Source organism: Pongo abelii, chromosome 5, assembly GCF_028885655.2.
Source record: "Pongo abelii isolate AG06213 chromosome 5, NHGRI_mPonAbe1-v2.0_pri, whole genome shotgun sequence".
Lineage (NCBI taxonomy): Eukaryota > Metazoa > Chordata > Mammalia > Primates > Hominidae > Pongo > Pongo abelii.
Genome location: NC_071990.2, coordinates 84,423,623 through 84,446,457, shown reverse-complemented (window position 1 = coordinate 84,446,457; position 22,835 = coordinate 84,423,623). Strand labels below are relative to the sequence as shown.

At 40.5% G+C, this 22,835-nt stretch overlaps 1 protein-coding gene and 1 long non-coding RNA gene across 11 annotated transcripts in view; one reads left to right on the top strand and one right to left on the bottom strand.

The window, feature by feature from the left end:
* Positions 1-1,995: 1,995 nt before the first annotated feature.
* On the bottom strand, positions 1,996-18,512 carry LOC112133876 (uncharacterized). Its single transcript, XR_002915477.3, has 3 exons — positions 18,000-18,512; positions 5,396-5,473; positions 1,996-2,163 (listed from the first exon to the last, which is right to left on the bottom strand). It is a non-coding gene; the product is annotated as an uncharacterized LOC112133876 (long non-coding RNA).
* The window catches only part of SNAP91 (synaptosome associated protein 91), a 162,787-nt gene continuing 158,265 nt past the window's right edge, over positions 18,314-22,835 (top strand). For 2 of the 10 annotated variants that reach the window (XM_063724744.1, XM_063724743.1), the window contains exons 1-2: positions 18,698-18,877; positions 19,766-19,925. In XM_063724744.1, the coding sequence (XP_063580814.1) occupies positions 19,796-19,925 (130 nt within the window). In that variant the 5' untranslated portion in view covers positions 18,698-18,877; positions 19,766-19,795. 10 annotated transcript variants of the gene reach the window in all.

Genomic DNA, 22,835 nt, shown 5'->3' with positions numbered 1-22,835 from the left:
AGTGCATACAAGGGTTTTGTGGGTGGGGCAGGGGCAGTTCTGGGTCTGTAAGAACCCTGTATTTGCCTCTTTCCTTCTCTTCCCAGGGACTACAGCTGTCCTCTGTCCTTACCAGGGAATATCTAGTCCAGTCCCTTAAGGCTGAAAGCTGGGCTCCAAATTGTCAGAGTGCAGTTCACCGATGGGGGTTCCAGGGCTGTGCCCAGAGACACAGAGGTCAGGGGCCTCTTGGCAGTACTATATCAGGGGAAATCCAACTCCAATCTGAGCAACCGGGAATCAGAAGCCACGTTGAGTAGGATGGCCAGCTGGAAGGATGGAACAGGTGAGAGGGCAGAAGAGGATGGTGAGTGGCAAAAATGGACAGGCAGAGAGCAGCTCTTGGTGGGAGTGAATGTGGCAGTTAGTCCCCATGGCCTGGATCATTTCACTGGAGAATTTTTAATACTGCATGACTGCACCTGACATGAGTTATTCAAATGGTAGTGGTCCCTGGATCTGTGAGCTTTTCAGGTGGCAGCTTTTCAGCTTTCCCTTTCTCTCTCTCTCTTTCTTTCTCTCTTTCTTTCTTTCTTCTGAGATGCAGTTTCACTCTTGTTGCCCAGGCTGGAGTGCAGTGGTGCTATCTCAGCTCACTGCAACTTCTGCCTCTGGGCTCAAGTGATTCTCCTGCCTCCTCTCCCCTCCCCACCCCTCCCCCGCTCTCCCCTCCCCTCCTCTCCTGTCCTCTCCTCTCCTTCCTTTCTCTCTCTCTCTCTCTCTCTCTCTTTCTCTTTCTTTTTTTGGGAATCTCACTCTGTCGCCCAGGCTGGAGTGCAGTGGCGCGATCTCGGCACACTGCAACCTCCACCTCCTGGGTTCAAGCGATTCTCCTGCCTCAGCCTCCCAAGTAGCTGGGACTACAGGCATGCACCAGTGGCAGCTTTCTAAGGCTCCTCAGGCTCACCCTGCAGGAAGCTGGCACATTTCTCACAGAACACAAAGGTGGCTGCCGCACAAACATGTGGACCAAGCAGGTACCTCCTCCTGGGGTCAGTAACAAGCTGGCTTGCCTCACAGTTAGGGACTGTAACTGCTGCCCATCCTGTGAAGTGTGGAATTCCACTTCTTCAAATGTCAGGATCCTTCAGGTATGGAAAGAGCCTCGTATCTGTGTGTCACTCCAATACTGTCCAGTCTTGTCTTTTTGGGGGTCCCACTAAGTCACTTCACATTCATTTTCGTTTTCCTCCCGCCTCATTCTCACTTCCTAATAATTTTTTCTCTATCTTTATACTTTCCTTACTGATTTATTCATTTCTTCTGTCAAGACACACTTTATTCCTTCTAATGAACTGAAGGAGATCAGTCTGAATTTAGAGCACATAAAACACCAGGCCAAGAAACAAATCAGTGCACGCTTAGAATATCATTGCTACACTCACCTCAGTACCTCCATGCTTCCTGAATCCCAGGCTCTGTGGATGGGATCCAGTAATCTCCTATTGAAGCAAAACCACTAGGTGAGTCTTGTAAACACTACTGTTTGGACCTGCATCAACTCTGACTCCTTCCAGGGCAGGGTCTCTGTCCTTTTCACCTTTGTCATCCAGGGTTCGGGATAGTGTTTGGTTAAAAAGTAGGTGTTCATCAAATCAGTAGTGAATGAAAGACTAAACTAATGAAAAAATGACAAAATTGAATAAATATTGAAGCCCCAGCCTTAGGTAAAATTGTAGAAGAGCAGATGTAGTCAGCTTTTTAGCCTATCATGGCTACCAAATTTTGCCTGGCCTCCTAGTAGTTCCAATCCTTCCCTTATACTCTTGACGTCAGTAATCCTAATAGGAGGTTCTCTGAGTTCTCATCCCACAAACCAAACATTGTGTTTCTGTTCATTGCTTCTTTTTTTAAAAAAAAATTTACTAAAAGTTAATTGCACATTACCTCATTCATTCACAGCCAGGGTCTCTGTGTCTTTTGTGTTGATAGCTCCTTAAAAAAATAAATATTTGGTAATAGGACAAGGGTAAATGAGTTTCTTCAGTGCATTCCCTCTCTTCTTCTGAGTTCTTGTGGATTCATCTGAATAGTGCCTTCAGAAGACAACACTATCCAATTTCTTTCCCCTAATTCCAAGGTGAAATTCAGATAATGAAAACTTCAGGCTCCCTGGCAAGTAACCTAAGCAAAAGAGCTTTGAAAAATTTATTGAATAAAATAAAATATTTTATTTGTTGCCCCTGATATAAATAGGAAAATGGCCTTTTCATCTTTTGTTGTTGTGGTGGTAGTTTTTAAAAGAAACTACAAGTATGTTATTCTCAACATTTTTCACATATTTAAAACTAAACATTCATTTAATATTAATATGTTTTAGTTTTTTTAATTAACAGGTTTTTTAATTGACAAAAATTTGCATACGTTTATCATGATGTTTTGAAATACGTATACATTATGGAATGGCTAAATTGAGCTAAATTAATATTATGTTTTCTAAAATAAATTTTAAGCTTAAAAGCTTAAAATAATCTTTTCCTTTTAAAAAATTACTATTAAACTCTTATTACTTACCAAGTAATTTTTTTTTTTTTTGAGACAGAGTCTTGCTCTGTTGCCCAGACGGGTGTGCAATGGTGCAATCTCAGCTCACTGCAACCTCCACCTCCCGGGTTCAAGCATTTCTCCTGCCTCAGCCTCCCAAATAGCTGGGATTACAGGCGCATGTCACTGTGCCCAGATAAATTTTGTATTTTTAGCAGAGACAGGGTTTCACCACGATGGCCAGGCTGGTCTTAAACTCCTGACCTTGTGATCTGCTTGCCTCAGCCTCCCAAAGTGCTAAGATTACAGGCGTGAGCCACCATGCCCAAAATCGTTTTTTTTTTTTAATCTTTAGTTTGAGCCACCAAATTTTTAAATGTGATTTGCAATTTTAAAATTAGGTAAACATATAACATTCTTATATATATGCCTAATTCTTACATCACTTTTTCCTGCAGAACAAAATATAAGCCCACCTAAATATATGTAAGCTAAAATTTACCCTTGACAAATGATAACTGTGATATAAAAATAATTGAGCCAAATTACCAAAATTAAATATTTTAAAGGCAGGCCAAATCAAAGATAATAAGGAAATTAAAAGGCAGTTAAAATGTTGAAACAGTTTGGGATCACCAAGGTATCCCAGTGGAATGAACAATCAAGAGAGCTTATGGAATTCATTTCTCACGTCTTCACAAAAAGAAGAGATTCTCCCTATTATAGGATGGCTTAAATGGATTGTTGCCAGAAGGCAAGAGGATGTACTGTACTAGATAAACACTCAACAGCCTTTGGCTTTACAGTCCTTTATTCTTACCCAATATTTCTATTCATGAGGTCCTGGTATTTCAAACTTGATCATTAACTTATTTCTCTATTTTTCTGTAGTGTAAAAATATGTAGTTTTAATGTAGTTTCTAAGCTTTGGTGATATTCAAGTACATTTAAGTCAATAATTTATTTTACTTGAATAGGACCACATGGAAATTTGGTCCCTCTGAGCATGGTTTGAGGGCCTTCAGTTTCTGACCCTATGACAGTGTTAGTTGACACTGGTTAATTTTCTCCTCCTGTTTTTTTTTTTTTTTTTTTTTTTTTAAATAAACCCAATAGGACTTAAATGTAGTTAAGATACTTTGAATAGGATAGTCTATATTTAAATTTTTATTTTGTTTAGGCTCCCATAGTAATAAATCCTAAGCGGGAGACAACATCCAGTGATATAAAAAAATTAGGAAAAGGGACTTGTAATTAATATAGAGGACACATGCATATCAGAGATGAACACGTTTCAAGACTGAATATGTTCAATACAAATAAAAGATACAAATCTTTTATCTTAAGACAAAAAGGGGAAAAAGAAAATGAATCAGAGATCAGAAATGTATACCTGGTGATTTCAATAACAAGCATGTTTTATGGTCTCTTTTTACTTGCCTGGTCAGTTGTGAGTAAAAAAGATTTGCAGGGCTGAGGGGGTGCCACCATAGAGTGGCACTAAGATCCTTGCAGCCCAGTGTTCTGCTGCCACAGAGCTGACAGGGGTTGCTGTGAGATATTGTGAAAAGCACTAATATAGAAGTGTAAGATACGGGTTTATGGGGGATGGACATCCGACTAGCTTGTGATGGGACAGGGGCAGTGGCTGAGGGTCTCAAAAGTCCTGCTTGAATACATTCTGCTGAGGGTGTAGACTTATTCCAGAAGTTAATGAGAATTTCCTGGAGAGTTTTAAACAGAAGAAGAGTGTGATCAGAGCCTCTTTTAGAGAATCCACTTTGGCTACAATGCAGTAGATGTACCAGAGGGGAGTGAAAGTGAAAACAGGGACATAAGTTAAGAGGCTATCCAGGACAGAAATGGTAGAAGCCTGAGATAAGGCAGAGACAGGCGGAAAGCAAAACAGTGAAGAAGGGAACAGGGACCCACTAACAGACTAGCTACCACCTGAGGCATTGCCAGGTACTGTGGCAAAGAGAAAGGCACTAGTTGTGTAGTGACTCTTAAAGCTTCTTCCCAAAAGTGACATAACCTATATCCACTCACAGTTCATAATCCAAGGTCACATGACCATCCCCAACTTCAAGAGGGTAGGGAAGTGGATTTCTACCACATACCTTGTAGCAGAGAGAACCAAAATGTTTGGAGAAGCATCTAATAGCTACACTTCCTAGTCTATAATCATTACCTAAGGAGACTCATTGCCAGCTATATATGGATTCATGAAAAGAATACATCCTAAAAGAACTGCCTAAAGACCTCAAAGGTCTTTCACTCTTGGCCATTTAATTTGTTGAAATATTAAGTTCAGTCAGGGAAAAAATAGTTTTCACTTTTATTTTCCCACCCTAACCTTGGGTACATTCTCTTTTCTTAGCCCAGCTACATGAATCTCACCCCTTTTGAAGCATGGTTTAGTCATTCAATAGATACTGAGCATCTACCATGTAGCAGGTATTGGAGACATAGTGATGAATAAGGCAGACATCTCACAATATCCCTATCATCAAGGAGCTTAAGATCAGAAAAACTGAAACTAAGCAAATGATTACATGTTATTTACTTATGATTGTAATAAGGGATGGGAAGGCAAACATATTGTGCAATGAGAATGTAAGAACAAGGCAAAGTAGAGTAGTCAGCTAGTTGGGAAGTTGGTCAGGTAAAAGTCTGGGGAATGATTACAAGCAGAGAGAAAGAAATGCTTGTGAGAAGGCCAAAAGGTAGGAAAGCCATTGGTACTCACGAGGTAACTGAAATAAATCCAGTATGGCTGAAGCAGAGTAATCAAGAGAAAAAGGCAAGGGACTAGAGACTGAGGCTGAGGTGACATCACGGAGGTAGTCATAGAACAAATTAAGGAGCTTACATATTATGCCAAATGCTGTAGGAGGTCATTGAAGAGTTTTTGGCAGGAGAATGACATCATCCATATAAAAAATGAGGGCTGTTGAGAAGGAAATTTACAAGAATAATTATTAATGTATTGTACACAAAAGTGACTTGTTCCTTCACCACCTTCTTTACTCAAATGTACCTCCTTCATGAGCACTCACTTTCAACCACCCCCTACCTAAGATCACATCTCCACTCCTCTCACACTAGCCCTCAGATCCTGCTTACTCTTTTATAAGAGCATTTGCCACTTTCTAATATTTTAGACAATTTTCTTATTTGTTTATTGTCTATATTCTCTTGCTAGAATTCTTTTTTCCCAGAAAGTGCCTGGCATATGGGTCTTCAACAAATATTTGTTAAATTTCTGTCTTATCACATTATGATTTAAAACTGGGTTGTAAGATGATTTATCTATCAGTGTTTATGGCTTAATATATTTAGTTTAAAATAACTACGTCCTAAATATATGGCTCTTAGGCAAAACATATACTGTGATTTAATTCTTATTCTTATTTATTATTATTATTTTTTTGAGATGGAGTTTCACTCTTGTGGCCCAGGCTGGAGTGCAATGGCATCATCTCGGTTCACTGCAACCTCCGCCTCCCGGGTTCAAGTGATTCTCCTGCCTCAGCCTCCAGAGTAGCTGGGATTATAGGTGCCTGCCACCATGCCTGGCTAATTTTTGTATTTTTAGTAGAGACAGGGTTTCACCACGTTGGCCAGGCTGGTCTCGAACTCCTTACCTCAGGTGATCCGCCTGCCTTGTCCTCCTAAAGTGCTGGGATTACAGGCATGAGCCACCGCACCTGGCCGATTTAATTCTTAAATACGAAAATTGCTCTTGCAGCAGAAATTCATCACAGGCTTATTAAGGCTTATGGAAGAGTGTTTTTAGTTGGTAGACTATCCAAGCTTTGAGCAAATTTTAGGAAGAAAGATTATGAAATGTGGTCAAGAATCATGAGTCACAGTGTGACAGATTAGCTATTTTACAATGTGGCTACATATACCTATCAAAATGTACTGCTGTGCTAACAAAATTATAGTATTTTCACAGCACAGCAGTGATTAACTCTATAAACCTACTTTTGAACAATTATTGTAGCCTCACTTGAAGGTATTTTAAGAACTTATATGTAGTTGGCAAATTACAGCTTGTGACAATGCCTAGAATTCCTTGGAGTAAAGCCATTTGATTTGCAAAAAAAAAAAAAAATAATAAGTTAGGTAGTGTCATTTTCATTTCTCTGTGTATCTGACCTCATATAATCAGAGGTTTCTGGTTTATTTCAGAAATTAAATTTTCCAAAAAATTAATTTCCATTGCCAATGTTGTTACTACCCATAATTTCACATTCATTCATTTATTAAATTCATTTATTAGGCATATACTAAGTTTTACAATTGTGCTAGATGTTGGTCCATTTATTCATTAGCTCACTCATCAAACATATCTGTACTGAGGAGAGGCACAAATTTTAAGAGGTAAAATGAGACAGTTGCATAGTCAGTAAATTCATTCATCTCTAAAAATTGAGAAGGCTTAGGTAAATAAAGGAAGACATTTGCTTTTTATAAAAAGAACACATCCAATTAGCACCAATTTCAAAAGTTATTTTTGCGGTAGTTAATGCTGAAAGATGAGATTATGATTTAAATTATTTGTGTTAAACATATATATATATATTAAACCAAATATAAACACCAAAAAGTAATTATATTATTTGAATTTTATGTTTACTATAAGGAAATATGTTTGCATATTATTAACACTCTACTTTCTAGACCACTTGAAGACAGCTTAAACATGAAACTATAGTGCAAGATAATAAGACTAAAATGGCAGAATTCTTGCTATCTTCATTTCCCGCCTCTGCACCCTTTCTTAGAAATGGGACTACCTTATTCATACTTGCAGGATCTATGCTATTCCAAGTCAAAACTAAGCCTGATACAAGCCAGGTAGTATTTAAGAATGACCTTTAAGTGTTGTTCTAGATTTTTTTTTACCAGCACTCCTCCCACTCAAGTTGGAGTCCTGCCCCTGCCCCTAGTTTGCTGACTGGGCTGTGCTTCCTCGTGGCAGATTTGCCTGGATAACCAACTACTGCCTTTTGGCTCTCTGCTTGCTATGGCTAACAAACACCAATTATTTTCTGGAATGTTGAATGTTATCTTCGTACATGCAATTTGGGCTTGGGCACCTGCACCTTGAACCCCGGAGGTAGGCTGAGGTCTGCATCTCATTTTTTTCATTTTTCCATAGCTGGGCCCCCCTAAATGAAGCATCAGAGTACATGCTTTCAGCAAGTTAAAGCAATCTATTCTACATGTGCTTGTTCATAGTTATAAAAATTAGACATAGATTGTGTTCGAATATTTTTCCACACATGTAACAAGATTCATTACCCCAAGATATCATCCACATTATGATGGTAGCTAAAGTTATTTAATTTCTCAAATGATTCTGCGAATTGCTGTTCTTCTGGAAGTTTCCATGTAGGAAGAAACTTGCTAACTGTGGAATGAGTACTTATCTACAGACCAGATTTCAGACAAGCCTCTGTCAGTTAGCCCTACCCACAATCATGACATTTCATCTACTCTGTGGAGCTAAAATACATAGTGCGTTATTTGATGATAGGTACTTTGGTTTCCTGAATCAAGGAGGCCAAGATTAAACTGACAAACTGATAAAGTTTAATCTTGAGTCAGTGAAGTATCAAGCTCCAGAGGTATGTGTTCAGCTTTCCAGATGATAGTGACACTTAAAGCTATCATAAATGTCATATCCAGCTTTTGAAATGGTCACTATGGGGAGCCAATGGCAAAAGACTATCTGGCAATGAGTTCTGTGACTGTTGCCAGTTCCCTGTCATGAAAACGATTCCCTGTACATACAGCTGTATGGGATGAAGCAAATGAGAATAAGGATATGGAAATACCTCCAGGATGGCCAGCTGAAGCTCAGACAACTGCTGCTAGAAAAAACATGAGATATAGGAGAACTTAACTGATGCCTAGTAAGTGGCAAGGCTGCTAGGGGATTATAAACCCTGAAAGATGAAGTACTTAAGCAGACATAATTACTTTAAGGGCTTATAAGCAAGAAATTGTGTATCTAAGGTGGGCTGCAGAGGCAGCCATATAATCCATTACTATAGTTGGAAATCAATCAACAATATTTATATACACAGTTCAGAATGGACTATGGCTTCCTAATAGAGATCATGTGATAATGGCAATCAATAACATTTCCAAATGCAACCAGCAATAAATCACGCAGCTGCTAAATAATGTCCCTCACTGGATAGCATCAGGCTAAGGGCTAAAACCCCCAACAAAACTTCAAAGAAACAAAAATCAGTATTTGTTACTTCAGCTATAGGTATGTCTTGAAAATTTTGTGGAGTATTAATAAGAAATACTTTGATATCCCTAATAAACATTGTTGCATAAATAATACATTTATCTACTTGTTTGGTCTATATTTTACTACTTTTGCCCATGAAATGGAAATTTCAGAATTTTATTGTAATGCCAATGTCTGTTTTTTTTTTTTTTGGTTTTGTTTTGTTTTGAGATGGAGTCTTGCTCTGTTGCCCACACAGGAGTGCAATGGCACGATCTCAGCTCACTGCAACCTCTGCCTCCTGGGTTCAAGTGATTCTCCTGCCTCAGCCTCAAGAGTAGCTGGGATTACAGGCACACACCACCATGCCTGGCTAATTTCTGTACTTTGGTAGAGATGGGATTTCACCATGTTGTCCAGGCTGGTCTCGAACTCCTGGCCTCAAGTGATCCACTCTCTTCAGCCTCCCAAAGTGCTGGGATTACAGGCACAACGTCTGTTCTTTTTTATCAGCAAAATACTGAGCGAACTTGACAGGGGCTGTAGAATAAAGTGAGTAACAATGGAAACAAATTGTCTCTCTATATCTACCAGATATAAGAAATGCACCATTAACACTGACATGGGTGTCATAAACCAAATGTGCATCTGTGATAATGCTCACCTAAAAGCATCTGATACAGGGATAAAACAAGGATCCAAGCCCATGAGAGACGATGCCAGAGAATTTCCTGAGTTTTGTTTTTATGAATATGTTTAAAATCATTCACAATGAAAACAGAATTAACCCAGTTTTAGGCTGAATGAGACAAAATTTTAAGGTGAAGACATCTGTTAATCAAATCAATAACAGCCATAAATTCGGAGAAATACAACAATTAACTCACTCTTAAGTTTCTCCATGGGAAATCGTTGGCATTATTCTAGCATTATCCTAATTTATTTTCCAACTTAAAAGTGAAAAGTGATTCTCAGCTGAAAACTTTCTCCAAACTAACGTTTTACAAGAAAGAATATTATATATTTTGTTTTATTATGCTTTATTTGGGGGTTTATTTGGGAACTTTCTGATGTGTGGCTAGCATAATTCAAGTGCAGTATTTGAACAAACTGTAAATGTAGACTCTACTAATTATCTGAACCTCCCACAACAATGTTCTGTGCTATGTATGACTCCTGACTGTCTGAAGCATAAGTCCTTGGACAAAAGAAAGTACTTGAGGTAAATTAAAAAAGAAATTCAATATCGTTAAATGCATTATGCCCTAGAAAGAGTAAGGCTTTACTTGTTCTAGCCAAAATTAGTTTAAACAGTAACACAGCAGTTCATTCTCATCTGGTTATACTGAATATCAAATAGCCTAAACTTTCCATTTCTCTTTCATATTCTTGTAACTAGAGAAACAGAAATTGTTGACTATAAATACCTATATATATGTGTGTGTATATATGTGTATATATGTACACACACGTATATATGTGTATATATGTACATATATGTATATATGTGTGCATATATGTACATATATGTGTCTATATCTGTATATATGTACATACATGTATATATGTACACACATATTTACATACATGTGTATATGTACACACATATTTACATACATGTAAGCATATAGCTGGGCATGGTGGCTCACGTTTGTAACCCCAGCACTTTGGGAGGCTGAGGCGGGCATATCATGAGGTCAAGAGATTGAGACCATCCTGGCAAACATGGCAAAACCCCATCTCTACTAAAAATACAAAAATTAGCTGGGTGTGGTGGCACGTGCCTGAAATCCCAAATACTTGGGAGGCTGAGGCAGGAGAATCGCTTGAACCTGGGAGGCGGAGGTTGCAGTGAGCTGAGATCGTGCCACTTTACTCCAGCCTGGCAACAGGGCAAGACTCTGTCTAAATCAAAAACAAAAACAAAAACAAACCACTATATATCTATATAGATCTCATTTATTTTTTGCATGAGAATTTTTGAAGTGATCAGTAACGTGTATGTTTTAGATACACAATTTGAAGGAGTATGAGAAATACCAGCTCTTCTTACAGTCCTCTGCTGTGTTCCTGGAGCTGCACAAAGACAAATACATGTGGCTTCTGTGATACTCGTGCAATGAAGTATCAAGTAAAGTCAGTGTCATTTTTCCTAAGCAACTTCAAATATAAATTGAGCTGTAGACAAACACAAACAGCAACCTAAAATACAGGAGCAAGTTAAAGAATGAGAGGAAAACCTGGAGATACACAGTTGAAGGTGAGGCACACTGCTTCGGCCCTCCTATGCCCTTGAGTTAGAAGTTTCCTCGGGAAACTTCCTTCTTCAGATAGACTTTCCTGATTAACATTCTCCTTTCTCACAGCAAAATCTTCTCACTCCAAAGAATTCTCTTGCAATCATCCTTCTCAATTAAAAAAAAGGAAATAACAAAATGCTGTTCATAACAGTATTGCTGTACAATGTCTATTTGCATATGTATATATGTTTTATTTTATTTTATTTTATTATTTTTGAGATGGAGTCTTGCTCTGTTGCCCAGGCTGGAGTGCAATGGCATGATCTTGGCTCACTGCAACTTCCATCTCCCGGGTTCAAGAGATTGTCCTGCCTCAGCCTCCCGAGTAGCTGGGATTACAGGCGCCCACCACCACACCCAGCTAATTTTTTTTTGTATTTTTAGTACAGATGGGGTTTTGCCATGTTGGCCAGCTTGGTGTCGAACTCCTGACCTCAGGTGATCTGCCCGCCTTGGCCTCCCAAAGTGCTAGAATTACAGACATGAGCCACCACGCCCAGCCATATATATGTTTTCTACTCTAGTTTCCTGAAAATAATAGAAGCTTGATCCTCCGCATGATAATATTGAAGTAACCTGATTTCACATCTCAGGAGCTAGGTAAATTATTAATTTATTTTCTCACTTTAAAGATGATACTAGTAAAATAATATTTCAATCAGAGAACTATATACACTTGAGTTGTAGTTCCAAATAATAAAATACAAATGAAAATATAGTAATATATTAATAAAATCAGTCTACCAACAATTACAGAGTATTATCAGTCACATTTATTGGGCTTTTATTGCATGCCAAACACTGTGCTATTGGCTTTATTTGCATCACCTCATTTGATAGTAACAGCAACCCTTTGAGGTGGATATTACGGATCAAGCACATTTTACAGATGAGGAAACTCATCCTTAAAGGCTACAAACCTTGCCCAAAGTCACACAGCTAGTAAGGACCAATGCTAGGGAATCAAACCAGGGCTTGTTTACTTCTATAACCTAAGATATTAGCCACCATCCTTCCAGCCCATAAATTTTAAAAAGAAGGATTTTTTTTTTACTGAAGAATTAATTAGTATGAAATAAGAGTCTAACATCATACTGTTATACCTTTATCAGAAGCAATGAATGCAGTGGAAAGAACACTGGATTGGATGTTCAACAACGAAGTTTAGGATTGGTTATGCTGTTATCTCACTGTGTGTGATGATGAGAAAGTCACTTAAACTCTCTAGTCTTAAATTTTCTCATATATAAAAAGAAGGGACTAAAATAGAGGCTTTGGGAAAGATTTGCAGATCATATACAGCTTGACCACAATCTTGTAGGAATTCACTTGTGATATGGTTTGGCTGTGTCCCCACTTAAACCTCATCTTGAATTGTAGTTCCCATAATCCCCACGTATTGTGGGAGGGACCGGGTGGGAGGTAACTGAATCATGGAGATGGTTGTCCCCATGCTGTTCTCGTGATACTGAGTAAGTTCTCATGAGATCTGATGGTTTTATAAGGGGCTTCCCCCTTCGCTCTGCTCTCATACTTCTTTTCCTGACGCTGTGTGGAGAATGACGTATTTGCTTCCCCTTCTGCCATGATTGTAAGTTTTCTGAGACCTCCCAGTCATGCTGAACTGTGAGTCAATTAGACCTCTTTCCTTTATAAATTACCCAGTCTTGGGTATGTCTTTATTAGTAGCGTGAGAACAGACTAATATGACTTGCTACATAATAAAGAATATTTCAACGGAGGAAATAATTCAATGTGTTATTTTAATTTATGTTAAAATAATTTTCCACTCCTACACACAAATGTGACATCTTCACCCAAACTCAAAAGCAATTCACAACAAAAAGCAAATTTTGATATCCTGAATGCACTTGAGCAGAGACAAAAAGCTTGCTTCTCTTTTGTAAGACAACAAATGAAAAAGACCATAAAACTGATGAACACCCTAGTGTAGCAAGAAAAATTATAGCTTGCACAAAATATCGGTAAGATTGAGATTCAAACAACTTGATTATCTTAGGGAAGTATAACATTCATCCATGAAACCATTCAAGTGTCTTAAGAATTACAGTTAATGAAGTATATTCTAAGCCAGAACAAACATATTTACTAAGTTTTGTTTTGCCTAAAATTCAGGTTAGAAATGAATTCATCATGACAACTGGCATGATAAAAGGAACATGTACATTTTACATGCCTAATGGCACAAAAACAATTTAAGTATGTTATTTTCATTTGCTTCCCAGTTTCAAATCTATTGTCTATTGTTGTATAACAAACTTTGTGGCATACAACAGCAAATTTTTATTCTTTCTCACAATTTTGTGGTGAATAGGACTCTGCTGGGTAGTTCTCCTTTGAAGTCTTTTATATAGTTGCAGTCAGGTGACAGCTGGTCTGTAGTCACTGGAATTCTCCTCTGGGCTACCCGAGATGGCTTATGCACTTTGACATCTGGCAGATGAAACTGGCTGTTTAAATGAGAGCTGGGCTGGGGTTTTGACCAGAGCACCTACGCAGGGCATCTCTGTGTGTTTGGGCTACTCATGTAGAGTGGTTCAGGGGAAACACATTTCTTACACAGTGGCTGGCTTCCAAGAGGGAACATCCCAAGTTGGAATGTTCTAAGAAACACAGGTGGAGGCTATAAGGTTTCTTGTGACCTAACTGCCAAGCATCAGTCTGTTGTATTTTATTGATCAAAAGCAAGTTACAGAGACAGCTCAGATGCAAGGGGAGGAGATTTATTGGGGGACTAACTACCACAGTGACACACAAAAGTAAACCTTTGTGACAAATCCACAGAAACCTCTGAGAGGTATAAAGTTAAGTCTTTCATATAAGATTCATTGAATAAGAATCAGGGTGGTTATTCTTGTACCAATGTATTTTTTTCTACTTTGACAGAAAAGCATTCCTGGAATGAAATTCACCCTATAGTTTTACCTTGAGAATATTATAGATTTAGGAGAAAGGTATAAATTTTCTAATTTCACCTCAGGTTGTTATGTGAGCCAATCAAATTATCTTCAGCTTTATTTCTCTCTGTTTCTTGTACACGTGTTGTATCTTACAAATAAATTGAAATCAAGAACTTGAAGACACTTGCCCTCGTGCTGAAATAAATTGTTGGTCTACGTGTAATTATTGTTGGCTTGACTTTTCTGTATTAAATCTGATACTCAGAAGAAAACATGTGTAATACATCAGAGACTTAGCTGGGTATGGTGGCTCACACCTGTAATCCCAGTGCTTTGGGAGGTCAAGGCAGGAGTATCACTTAAGGCCAGGAGTTCAAGACCAGCCTGGGCAATAAAATGAGACCCTGTCTATACAAAAAGTAAATAAATAAATAAATCAGAGACTTAGAAAAAATCTGTTTAGTAGCATATATGCATTTATGTATATTGGCCCAGAAGAAAAATTCAATTTTTTTTTTTTTTTTGAGATGGAGTGTCAGGATGGTGTGCAGTGGCATGATCTCAGCTCACTGCAACTTCTTGAAGCGATTATTGGGCCTCAGCTTCCCCAGTAGCTGGGACTACAGGCACACACCACCATGCCCGGCTAATTTTTTGTATTTTTAGTAGAAACGGGGTTTCACCATGTTGGCCATGCTGGTCTCATACTCCTGACCTCAAGTGATCTGCTGGCCTCGGCCTCTTAAAGTGCTGGGATTACAGGAATGAGCTACTGCGCCAGCCTCAATATGTATTTTTAAAAAGCAGTTTGGGGTGTTTATTATAATTACCCTATTTTCTGACCACTGAGAGCAAAGATATTTCAACTTGTAAAATATTAAATGTCAATTCTTATTCTTGCCTAAGATTTATTGAATATCATTTATTACGTGCCTGTGCCTTCAAAGAGAACATGTCAACAAGTAATTTTTTATCTCAGTATATTTCTTTCTTTTAGTCTATTTTCTTTCTTTCACTTTAGTATATAACATTCATGGATGCAACTCTAGATTTTCACGGCTGTAAGAAGCCAGCATCTCCAAATCTTTGCCACTGAAAATATGCTACTATTTTCAATGCTCATTAAGATCTTCCAAAACAACCCACATTTCATATATTGGTTCCATCCTTGACATTATTTATTGATTATTTATTATAAGAATATGATACTTCTATAGTTGAGGGATTTTCAAACATTCTGCTAACACTATGTCAGGATGTTTATGTGTGGGATATTCTCCCATGTATAGTACCAGAGACATGGGTAGCATACCAAGAATAAGCTCTGGCTTCAAATACTTCCCAGTGTATTGTATGTAACTGCACACTATTATAGGATTGACTTTGAACCCATTCCAATCTATTTTAAAAAATAAATCATTCACAGATTGTATTATTTTAATTATTATTGGAAATATGTTATTTGCTCAAAACCTCTTAACTAATAGCAACGTATGTGACATGACATCATTATTGGACTGTTGGAGAACCATTATTTTATACTACTTCCTCATTTTATGTAAATTGTCCAACTTATTGCACAATGTTGTTTATAACATTCTCTTATTTTTTAATGTCCATAGAATTGATTTCTCCTTTCACTCCTAAAATTGGAAATTTGTGCCATTTTATTTTTTCCTTGCTCAGTCTGGCTAGTGGGGTTATCCATTTTGTGATCTTTTCCAAAAAATGGCTTTTGGTTTAATTGATTTTATCTATTATTTGTCATTTTCTCTTTCATTGATTTGTACTCTTTATTACTTCTTTCTTTCTGCTCATGTTGAATTCAATTTGTTCTTTTTCTAGTGCCTTAAGGTTCAAACTTAAATAAATATTTTTAACTCTTTCTTCATTCCTAAGCATTTTAATGCTATAAAATTGCCTCTAATCACCGCTTTGCCTGCAACCCACAAATTTTGATATGTTGGATTTTCATTATTATTTAGTTCAAATAAATTTCCAAATTTTTCTTATGAGAAAATTAGACCCATGGGTTATCTGGAATGTGTTAATTACCAAATATTTAGAGATTTCCATATACCTATCTGTTACCGATTTTTAGTTAAATTCCACTGTGATAAGAGAACATAATGTGTATGATTATAATCCTTTTAAATTTATTGAGACTAGCTTCATGGCTTAGTATCAGTCAGCATGGTCAATCCTGGTGAATGTTCCATGCACACTTGAAGAAAGTATTCCACTACTGTTAGGTGGACTATTTTATAAATGTCAATTAGGTCAAGTTGGTCTGCAGGGCTATTTTTTTTTGTGAGACAGAGTCTCGCTCTGTCGCCCAGGCTGAAGTGCAGTGGCGTGATGTCCGCTCACTGCAAGCTCCGCCTCCCGGGTTCATGCCATTCTCCTGCCTCAGCCTCCTGAGTAGCTGGGGCCACAGGCACCCACCACCACGCCCAGCTAATTTTTTTTTTTGTATTTTTTGTAGAGACGGGGTTTCACCGTGTTAGCCAGGATGGTCTCAATCTCCTAACCTCATGATCTGCCCAGCTTGGCCTCCCAAAGTGCTGGGATTACAAGCATGAGCCACTGTGCCCGGCCTACAGGGCTATTTCAAGTCATCTATACCCTTACAGGTTTCCTGCCTACTTGTCCTATTTATTACATAGAGAAAAGTGCTGAAATCCTCAAGTATAATTGTGGATTTGCCTGTTTCTCCTTTTAATGCTATTAGGTTTTGCTTCGTCCTATTTTGAAGCTCTGTTCTTAGATATATAAACACGTAGAATTGTTCCATGCTCTTAATGAATTTTTCATTATGAAATGTGCCTGTTTATTGCTATTAATATTCCTTATTGTAAAACCTACTTTGATATTAATATTGCCACTCCCAACTCTTTCTATCAGATTATATTGAGGTATAATTAACAAACAACAAAATTCACCAATTTTAAGTGTACAAATTGATGAGTTTTGAGAAATACATGCAGTTGTATAATCATCATCACCGTCATGATATAAAACATTTCCATCTCTCCAAAAAGTTTCATTCTGCCCCTTTGCAGCCCCCTCCCCCAATGCCACTGTCACCTGACTCGGCACCTGATATGTTTTCTGTTTCTATAGTTTTGACTTTTCCAGAATGTTACATAAATGAAATCAAAATAATAAGTAGAATTTTTGATAGAGCTTCTTTCCCTTCGTCTAATGAATTTGAGATTCATGAATGGTATTAGTTTGTTTCTTGTTATTGCTAAGTAGTATTCCATTATATGGATATACCATATTTTGTTTATTCATTTACTAGTAGAATAACATTTGGCTTTCCTCCAGTTTGGGGCCATTATATTAAGCTGCTATAAAACTGGAGTACAAGTTTTTTTTAATAGAATTAAGTTTTTATTTCCCTTGTAAATATGGTAAGACTAGCATTTGAGACAATGGTGCTCTTCAGCTGTCTCTCTTTAGTCATTAAGCTTCCAATTAGTCCTAGAATCAGGCTCAATAGTTAGGAAATCATGACTGCATACTGAACACTGTACCAGGTGAAAGAGAGGAATATATAACAAAACCTTGAGATCGATAGGTATCGATATATGGCTTCAAGGCCGAGCAGAAGCCACCACAAGCAAGGGGAAAAAATGTCAAGAAAGTTCACAAATATAGTTTTGATCTTCATGCTACTGTGAGAATTAAAAAAAAAAAAGGTGAACATAAATAGCAACCTTTGAAAATGTCAACAAGTGAAGCTATTAACCAACTCCACATTCCTGTTTAGAAATTCCTGCTTACTATTCGAATATACACTTGACATACAATTGACGGACGTTCCAACACTATATTTAATTGGCAGAAATTACTTCTTAAGGGTACAAAGGGTTTTCTTTATGCACTCAAATGATTACTGTCGAAGATAATCTGGGACTCGATTAATGGCTGTGTTAATTACTCTCCCTTCAGCAGACCTCAGTATCCGTTTAAGACTAAAGTGGCTAGAATTACCTGCCCACCCGGGCTCCCGGTTGTAACTGAGACAAGCGGAGGAGCCTGAGGAGCTGAAGACGCACAGGTGACGGTCGCGGATGGCCGGCAGGATCTGACATTTAAAATCGCCCTGCTCATCTGGGCCTCAGAGCCTTTGACAGGCGGGCGTGTCAGCGACAGTGTGGGGGAGAAGGGGCTGAGCTCCGCCAGGCAGCGCGCGACGACGCCCTTGCCTTGGCCTTCACAGAGTAGAACCCGAGAAGCCCACTCGCCCGACTTGGCCAACGCCCCCACCGCCCAGGGCTCCCCCCGCAGTCGGCGGGCAGGTGTGCGTGGTGCGCGCGCCCAGTACGTGCCGGGTGCGGAGCCAGCAGCGGAGGGGCGGCCCGGTGCCCCGCGGAGAGCCGCTGGCTGGGTGGGTGTCGGCCTCCCCGCCTCCCTTGTCTCCCCGCCCGCTTGCCGGGGATGCTTGCGCGAGGCGCCCCCTCGCCTTTAAGCTCCCGGCCCCTGGGGGCGGTGTGTGTGAGTAGCTGGGAGGGGGCCGCGAGGCGCTCCGCCGAGGGCTCGTCCGGGTTTGTCCGCCGCCGTCACCTGACTCGTCGGAGGAGCCACAGCTGAGGTGGGGGCGGGGATGGGGACGCAGCTTGGAGCGCTAGAGAGACGCGGCGGCGCTGGCAGAAGAGGCGGCGGCGGGCGGGTACTGGCTTCTGGGGCCAGGGGCCAAGGGTGGTGGGCGCCGGGACCGCGGAGCTGAGGAGCGGGCCCCGGCCAGGGCTGGAGACTTTGCGCCCGGGGGCACCGGGTCTGCGCGCGGTCGCACACACCCACCGGCGCGGCTTCCCTCAGCGGCTCGGGCTCCGCTCATCCTGCGGCGGGCGGCGCCGCTCAGGGGCGGGGTGGGTACCCGCGGCCGTACTCTGCTCCCTCCTCGCGCCAGGGTCGCGCGGGGATCCGCAGAGGATAATCCCAGGCTGCGGAGAAGGGCAGCGGCTGGGTGACAGCTCCGCGGAGCGCTCCAGGGCGGGCGGGGGGCTGGGCTTCGCTGTCAGCCCGGCTCCGCTCCAAAGCCAGGAAGGGTGAGGCGCCCCAAGACTCCGGCGCCTCCGCAGAGCTCCCGGGCGGCCCCTGCGGCAGGGATTTGGAACCGGGGGGAAGGGGCCTGGGCGATGGGCCTCGGCGAGGCTTTGGGGCCGGCGGCGAGGAAGGAAGGGGAGGCGAGGGCATAACATGGCGCAACGCTAAGATAATCTCCTTCGCGACTGAGGGAGGACGAGCCCTTTGCTGCAGCAGCGCGAGGAGGAGGAGGGAGGCAGCCAGGGCTTGGGTATCCGATGCATTCCCCGAAGCCTGCGGGCTGCTAGGAGGAAAGTCTGCTGAGGTGGGAGGTGGGCACCGGCGGGTGCGGCGCCCAGGGAATAACCCCGACGCACGTCGTGGCTTGTCCAGCACCCGCGGGTCAGGTTGCGAGGAAAGTGCTGATGGACAGGGAGGTCCCCAGGGGGGTGAGTCTGGCCCTGTGTGGGGGCCGGGGGAGAATGGGGACGGTGTCACGATGCTGCGACTGGAGCCCACGCTGGGGTTCTGTGACGGCCCTACTCACGGCCAAGACTCCCTGGACCGCATCGCAGGAGCGGGGCTTGGCGCGTTGCTGGCTCGGAGAGGTGGTGCTAGGGTGGGGATGGAGGAGGAGAGAGCCGCCACGCGGCTGGAGGAGGCAAGGCCTGGGTGCTTGGAGAGTAGGGTCTGCGGATTAAAGCCGGACCGTCTCCCCTTGTTTCCTGCAGAAGAGGAGGCGGTAGACGCGACCAGAGAAGATGTCGGGCCAAACGCTCACGGATCGGATCGCCGCCGCTCAGTACAGCGTGACAGGCTCTGCTGTAGCGAGAGCGGTCTGCAAAGCCACTACTCATGAAGTGATGGGCCCCAAGAAAAAGCACCTGGACTGTAAGCATCTCTTTATATAAGAGGGACATGCGCACGGCAGAGGCGCCTGGGATGCTGGTGGTGCGGCCTGCGCTCTTGGTCGATAATGCTGCGGCCTCTAATACTCCCAGCCAGTTTGCCCCTGAGCTGAAATTCTCCAGCTGTGAAGGTGTTCCCTTGGGTTAGCCATGAAACCTTGTCTTGTGAGCCATTTTTTCCTCTTACTGACCTCCAAGGTCTTGGTGGAGGGGGAAAAATACACACACACACACGCATATATATATACACACACAGAGAGATTGTACACTCTGAATTAGATGTTTTTCACCTTTTTTTCTTTCTCCACCCACCCTCCCTTCTCCAAATTAGAGGAAATTAGAGGTTGCACAGTCAAAAAAAAAAAAAAGATGAATTTATGGAAGGTCAAACTTGTCACCCTAGTTCTTTCCTAAATACCTTTCAGATAGTTCTAAGGTAGTACAATCTTCTTCAGTGTTGCTCCTGAGGATTGTTTTTGTGAGTATGGGTGTGAGTGTGTGTGTGTGTGTGTGTGTGTGATATGTTACCATACCAAACTGAAATAAATTCAAGGTACTGAATGAGGAAATTGGACTTCATAGCTATGGCAATTTCATTTTACACGTCCTAGCACACTTTGTCCCATTCTCAGAAAATGCTGGGTGAGATGACTATGCTATGGTCACAAAATGGATGTACTTCCCCAGCATCTGAGATGGTGCAATTTTAGATGAAACCATTTAATTCTTAATATTGTTTTTGTAACTCGTTATTTGATGGAAAAGGCTTTATTCTACTCTGGAATCTATATATTTCTGAAATACCTTAATTGACAGTAAATCTTTTGTCATTGAAGGATAAACAGAGGCACTTAGAAAATAAAAAGGCTTTCACCTGCTTTGGGTGGTGAGGCTTCTCATAAGTCAGGCTATATGAGTGTATGTTCAGCAGTTGCTATTTAGTTCTCTTGACCTGCTTAGGATCTTCTGTTCTATTGTGATGTTTTTGGTAAAGGTGAGTGTTGACATGAGAGACACAGGTATGGCCACAGCCATTCCTCAGCTGGCTTCCTTTGCCCATCTTCTGGGTTTTTTTGGTCTTGGGTCTTTTCCCTGCTATTTCCTTTGTGCAGCTAAGAAAATGGCACCAGTGTCAGAACTCACTCTAGCCCTATTATCTGCAAAAGCGAAGCTTGATGAAGCTTACAACTGGACATTGTAAGAGTTGTCCAGCCTTGTGAACCTGTTGTCTCATAGAATTGAATAATTTTGTTTCTAGAAGCTCATTGGAGGGGAAAGTACCATTATGCCTTTCCCAAGGGAATGTTTAATTAAATTTATTGATTACAGCATTGTATGTTATATATGCAGTACAAGATGAAAGAGGCCACCAGGGCCAGGGCACTTAAGAGAAGTGGAAATTGTAAATTTGTGACCAGCTCACTTTGCTGCAGCATGCTGAATCATTTAGCCATTTTCCCATCAGTTTTCCCAACTCTGGAAAGATGATTCATGTCTTAAGGGTATATATCAGTCTAGAAAATCCTCATAATAAGAAAGATATAGGTTATAAATTTGCTACATGCTGATCTATAATTAAAATGATAAATCAGTATACTGATATATTTCAGAGAACATTCACAGGTTTGAACATTTCATTAAAACATCATTCAGATAAAGACTGACTTCTCCAGATCTAAATATTTAGTCACATTAGTATTTTAGTGGAAAAGTCTTTTGAAAATTTGAAGGTAGGAGGTTTGCCAATATGATTTCTAAAATGTGGAAAATAGGGGGAAGATTCCATGTTATAAAAGAAAGCAGCTGAAATAGGAACTGGTGTTGAATTATTAATATGAATGGTCATAAGAGCTGAACATTTATTGAGCAGTTACTATATAGCACGAACTGAACTTTATATTATTAATCTTTCATCACTTAATGGGTTCAGGGAAGGTAATTAACTTTCATGGCTTTTTTTTTTTCTCTTTGTGAGATGGAGTCTCGCTCTGTCACCCAGGCTGGAGTGCAGTGGTGCATTGTCGGCCCACTGCAGCCTCCCGGGTTTGAGTGATTCTCCTGCCTCAGCCTCCTGAGTAGCTGGGACTTACAGGCATGCACCACCACGCCTGGCTCATTTTTGTGTATTTTTTTAGTAGAGATGGGGTTTCTTCATGTTGGCCAGGCTGGTCTTGAACTCCATCCCTCAGGTTATCTGCCCACCTTGGCCTCCCAAAGTGCTGGGATTACAGGAGTGAGCTGCCACTTCCCCTGGCCAAACTTTCATAGCTTTTAACCAGTGCACTTAACTGCCATCTGTAGTTTAGTAATATACTCTATTGAGAGAAGAGAGAAAATGAACCATATTAACCTAAATGGTCTAATCTCTAAAACTCCCACCTTGCTTGCATAGCTTTCTGTGGAATTGAGCATCAAAGTCCGCATACATATTGCAGTCTTTATAATATGCATGAAAAGATTTTAATTCTGTCATGAAAAAATTGAATGAAAATATTTTAATTCTGTTGCATAAAAAAATGACCAAAAACCAAGCACTAAGGAGTATTGGTTAGTGGTTTTTCTTTTTAATGTTTTACTTTTCTAGTAAGTCATAAAATAAAACATCTTCTACTTAAAACCAACTTTTGGATGGAATTTGGAGACATAGGTATCACATTACTAATATGTACTATTCTAAGAAAAGATGATATGGAAAACCTGAATGTATACGTTATATGCATTATTAAGAGGACATCTTTGCTCAGAATTCTTTATGAAGTTCCTTTAAAGAAACAGTAAACTACCTCAGTAATTTATTCACAGGTTTTCAGTAAACACCAGTTATAAAAGTGAATTGTTATTAAAACATGCAAACACATAATTAAGTTTCTTTATAAGCATTGAAGCATTCTCA